Source organism: Neodiprion virginianus, chromosome 7 (assembly GCF_021901495.1).
Source record: "Neodiprion virginianus isolate iyNeoVirg1 chromosome 7, iyNeoVirg1.1, whole genome shotgun sequence".
Classification (NCBI taxonomy): Eukaryota; Metazoa; Arthropoda; class Insecta; order Hymenoptera; family Diprionidae; genus Neodiprion; species Neodiprion virginianus.
Window position 1 is genome coordinate 6,675,074 of NC_060883.1, and position 5,796 is coordinate 6,680,869.

General features: G+C 35.3%; 1 protein-coding gene across 1 annotated transcript; it reads left to right on the forward strand.

Annotated features, from left to right (window-relative positions):
* Nucleotides 1-1,564: 1,564 nt before the first annotated feature.
* Nucleotides 1,565-2,599, forward strand: LOC124309024 (uncharacterized protein in mobD 3'region-like). Its single transcript, XM_046772241.1, has one exon. It carries the CDS (start codon nucleotides 1,565-1,567, stop codon nucleotides 2,597-2,599), a length of 1,035 nt encoding a protein of 344 aa, XP_046628197.1.
* Nucleotides 2,600-5,796: the final 3,197 nt, after the last annotated feature.

The window sequence follows — 5,796 nt, forward strand, 5'->3', positions numbered from 1 at the left end:
TAGGATTAGAATCGATGCGAGTCGGTCCCCTGCCTATTTTATGCTAATGCTGGGAAACGTTGATACATTCATTTACATATCAGTAGTCAGTAAAAATTCGAGTGCCGCTGATGTGAGTCGGTGGGTGGTTTGAACGTTTGTTACATATATATATATATAGGTATATAAATATATATATGTATATTATACGAAACAGTCTTGTCGACATGCGGTACAAAACTCGTTGCCGCATGATATTGCGGGGATCCTAAAACGCAGGTTGTACGCTTTAACCCTGCTTCACGTCCGCCCACGTCAATAAATTTGAGTCTCTTCGTGTCCCTCGCGCTAAGAGAGATGCACAGTACCTAAGTGAGTTTGAGGATCCGAGAAACGAGAGCACGACCGAAAAAACCACTTGATTTTGAAGATGCTTGAGCGGAGACTTCACTGGAATATTTAATCAACAATGATACTTTGAAAAACAATTTACCATCATTATTATTGCTGAGAAGAGTGAGATCGAAAAAATTATTCCACAAAAATTAAGTCCACGATTCTAATCATAGGGTGCGTAAAAACATCAATTTCGCATTAGTCCGAATTTTCATGGCTCTTGATCTTTATCATTTCCATCGTGAAAAATAGCTTTTTTACCTGAGTACACGATAAAAATTTTCCTTATCCTATAAGTGTGACACAAATATTTACGATATTTAATTAATAATTAATTCAAAAAATTTGGCAGTTGTAAATTGAGCACAACTGCCATCGACGATTGTCGAAATTTTTGAGCTTAGAGACAGTTGGTCACCTCGTAGGTGACATTGCGAATCATTAAATAAATTTGTTCAAAATTTGTCTCGAAACAATTGATTTCGCGTTGAATTTAGTACTCCGAAAACCAGTGGAGACATTCGGTCTGGAGGCCACGCCGTATTTTTCATTTTCAGTTAAAATGAAGTTCAGATATGGGCAACGGGTTTTGGCTTGTGTGCAGACACATCGGCGGTGCCAAAACGTTCCACTGGCGACACCCAGATTCCGTGACCTAGACACTAAAAACACCAAACCATTGCAGACCAAGCTGCGCCATACGAGTGTAAAAGCAACAACCACGGCTGCGGTTGAATTAATTGATTTAGTTCTCTGTAAAATAACGATTTCCAGACCTCATTGTGCCCTTCGCTATACAACGTATGCATGTCCCCTCCCTTCCGTTTTGGTCAATTAAATTTTTCTGAGGAAGTTTTTTACCGCCTCCTTCCATCGTCCAACGCCTTCTCTCTCTCTCTCTCTCTCTCTCTCTTTCACTCGCGCGCTCCAAGAACGAGCTTTTGCTCGCCCCACGTCGTTAAGCCGCTCGTCATACGATTAGTCGCGATTTACGAGGTGCTCAGCTACCCCTGGAGGTATAAGTCCCCCCTCCCCCCCCCCCTCCAAGTGCAAAGGTACAAGCTGATGGCCAGATATCATATATACCTACAGAACTATACTGTAAGAAAAATTTCGTCCATTTCTATGATCTATAATTTGATGTCAATCTGACACTTGTATCTATAACGCGGTACTAAAATTGTCGGATATGAATCTGAATCTAAGACTGTGTGCTGTCAATCTGACACTTGTATTTAACGTCAATCAAACACTGGTTGATGTCAAACTGACACTTGTATTCAATGTGCATCTAAGAATATCTGGTGTTAATCTAACACTTATATTTAATGTGCATTTAACAATATCTGATGTCAATCTGACACTTATGCTTAATGTGAATCTAACATTATCTGATGTCAACCTGACACTTATGTTTAATGTCCATCTAACAACATCCGATGTCAATCTGGCACTTATGTTTAATGTCCATCTAAGAACAGCTGATGTCAATCTGACACTTATGTTTAATATGAATCTAACAGTATCTGATGTCAATCTGACACTTATGCTTAATGTGCATTTAACAATATCTGATGTCCATCTGACACTTATGCTTAATGTGAATCTAACATCATCTGGTGTCAACCTGACACTTATGTTTAATGTCCATCTAACAACATCTGATGTCAATCTGGCACTTATGTTTAATGTCCATCTAAGAACAGCTGATGTCAATCTGACACCTATGTTTAATATGAATCTAACAGTATCTGATGTCAATCTGACACTTATATTTAATGTGAATCTAACCACATCTGATGCCAATCTCACACTTATATTTAATGTGCATCTAACAATATCTGATGTCAATCTGACACTTATATTTAATGTGAATCTAACCACATCTGATGCCAATCTCACACTTATATTTAATGTGCATCTAACAATATCTGATGTCAATCTGACACTTATATTTAATGTGAATCTAACCACATCTGATGCCAATCTCACACTTATATTTAATGTGCATCTAACAATATCTGATGTCAATCTGACACTTATGTTTAACATGAATCTAACAGTATCTGATGTCAATCTGACACTTATGCTTAATGTGAATCTAACAACATCTGATGCCAATCTGATACTCGTATTTAATGTGAATCTAACAACATCTGATGTCAATCTGACACTTATATTTAATGCGAATCTAACAGTATCTGATACTAAATTTCCGAATTGACTAAGAAAATTGTCCACACCGGTCATTTTTAAAACCACATTTTTTTGCAACGGCACATTTTGTGCGATAAACACGATAAAACTACGACAAATGTGTCAAAAAAAAAAAAAAAAAGAAAACAAATTATTATTACAAAATTAGAGTTTTTTGTTTAACTAATAAGTTACGCAAGTTTGTTGAACCTGAGAACATATAGATTTCTTGTTTTCCATTGTTAACAACGTAGTGTTATTGACGTGAAAAGTGCAGTGTCGTCGAAAATTTTGTTACGTGCTGAAGGTGTCATAACGACAACAATTACCGAACATTTTTCAAGTCCTAAAGCTTACAATTAACTAAATATAAAATTATTACTACTGGGTTATTTTGTAACCTTCCCGTAACAGTAGAATCAGAATTGAAAATGCTGAATTTTATTCAAACAATCTCTTCGCAATACTGAGAAAAAAAAATTAAAAACCGTAGAAAAAATCAACGTCAATACTGAATTTATATTCGATTTCTAATATATGAGAGACTCATGTGAATGCTGCTGCTTGGAAATTCATCACACTGAAAAACATGTAAATCAGTATCAGCGACAAGCCCCACCGCGCCGAACTCGTCCTTAAAAATCACCCCGTGAGGGTGAAAATGAAATATTCCGTTTTCACCGCAGAGAATGAGCGTGAAACTGTACGTTAAGCATTAAATATCTTGATACGCAAATCTCGACACCATCTTATAAAGAGCAACTCCCCGGGGGATAATTATAATTTATTTCGTGGGTAACATGGCTGTAATTATATCGTACATTAATTCAAGTGGCTTCAACACAGAAATGATACATTTTATACACTGAGAGAAATTCTTAGTTCCGGTTACAGCTCAGTCCTTAACTATTTTCATTTTTTACCACAATCGAAAAATATAGTTCGAGGTAGAAAGTGAAAATTAGTTTTGTATCCGTTACCTGAAAGTCTAGTATCCGTTACTATTCTTTCTCATTACGATCGCTGTTGCTATATTTTCTTGCAACTGTTGCGAAAATTTAAAGCCTGCGCAAGAATAAATTGACGTCAAAGCCTTATTTAACTAAAAAAGTAGAGTAAACCTAACAATCTGATTTTGCGTTGCAATAACCAAAAAAGGATCGACAATAGCGCAAAATGGTTAGGCGTACCTCGTTTTTCGTAATTCCAACAATATTGAAACAGTTTTTTCAACAATACCTCTTTTACCCAATTTTTCTAGCTACCGTAACAAATGAAATTTTTCTCAGTGAGCGGATTTGTACTCTCGCAATTTGTTCACGTATTTTCAAACTGTGCTATTTCCTCTTCGTTGCGTTATTCTGCATTGTATGTTAATTAATTTAGTTAATTAGTCCATAAATTTAACCTGAAACCCAAAGTAAGTCTAATTTAATCATCAAATATCGCCTTTGAAGACCCACCGAAAATAACTACTTCGTTCATTCCCATAATTCTTTGCTGCCAGTTACAGGCTGCAACAGATAAGCTAACAAACATCGTCAGACACCTTTGACGGTCCAATTAATTAACACGTTACCAAACGGCTTTGTAAACTGACTTCCCAGCTCCAACTGGACTAAGAAAGGGTCAGACACGGGTCGATTAACCATCCCCTACTTTCATCCCTCCCTTCGAGTCCCTATCTCGCTAGATCTCCGCCAGCTTATCGTTAGCCAGTTGTATTTCCGGTTCTCCGCTTGGCCATTGCCACTTCGTCACGTTTCCCATATGATCGCCTGCTCGCAATCCACCGGATGGTTTATTATTTCATTACACGCTTTGTATTATTATTATTATTATTATTTTTTAATATTTCTTACATATCCACGTGGATGTTTCTTTCCGTTTAAGTTTTACCTAACCATTTGGGTAATGACTAATTTTATTTAGGAAATATATTCGTCACTCAAATTGTTCTCAATTCTCTCTTTCTCAACGATCGATAACTTTCGATTTAAAACTATGGATTAAGAATTACCAAGAAATATAATGTCATAATTTCGTTACGAAGTTCTTGAGCTTTAATTATAAGTAATAGATTTATTCTAATCAAGTTTTATGCAATTTTTATACATGAAATTTGTTTCGTTAACATTCAGATATTCACGTCGAAAAAAAAAATAATTGCCAAATTTTCATCAATTTTCGAATGAATTTATACGCTAGAGTTCCACCTACTTTTAAAACCGATATTTTAACCTAATATTGGGATTATAAGATTTCATAAAAATATAGCAATAGAAATTGTAGTCAGTACTTTACTTGTTATACAATGTTAATGTATGATTAAAAAAATTTTGATGAGTATGTCAACCGAGCCATTTGATCTGCGATCTTGCGAAATGTCTTGAAACAAATTCTTAGTTAGCATTATAATTCGAGAAATATTTCGTCATTAATTATTCCGAAACATTTTCATTTTTTAACAATTTTATAATAAATTTGGTAGAAATCGTTGAATTTTGATTACGAAGTTTCACCTCGAGTACGGAAAAACCTACATTTATGCTATTAGAAAAATTGTAGCTAACTAATTTACCGTGGTGAATGCGGTAAATCTTTAAGGTCGTATCTATCATGATTTAAATTTATGACGCAATACACGCTGTATTACGAGTATAGAGAATTATAAAATTCCTCTTAATATAACGTCCGCACTGCTAATACCGTTGTACATAAAACTGCAAAGAAAGAAAATATCTAAGTAAAATTAACTGTTATTCGCATTTTGTCGAGCCATATATTCCGGGTACTTGTATATACTGCACGCATAGTAAATATGGTTGACTGCTATTTAAGATCATGTAGTACTACTACCTTTACCGACCGAGCAAACTCGCCATGTTTCTTCGTATATTAAAACAGTTGAAATTTGAACCATTTTCGTTCGCTTGTTTATTTAATATAGGAAGAAAAAGGATGATTTTGGTCGGTCGGTAAAGGTAGGAGTACTACACGACCTTAACGTACCGCTACATTGGAATTCTGAACACTTTTACTTTATACATATATATTGCAAGTGTTACCGAGCTTTAAAAATCACATTTAAACCATTGCTATCAAAAGTCAAATGGGTTTGTAACATGCATGGTGCATGAAAAAATATAGGTCACGTGACTAACGATAAATGTATCCCGGATTGTGCTAAGCGTCAGAATTCAAGTGAACTCAAACCTACTTCTT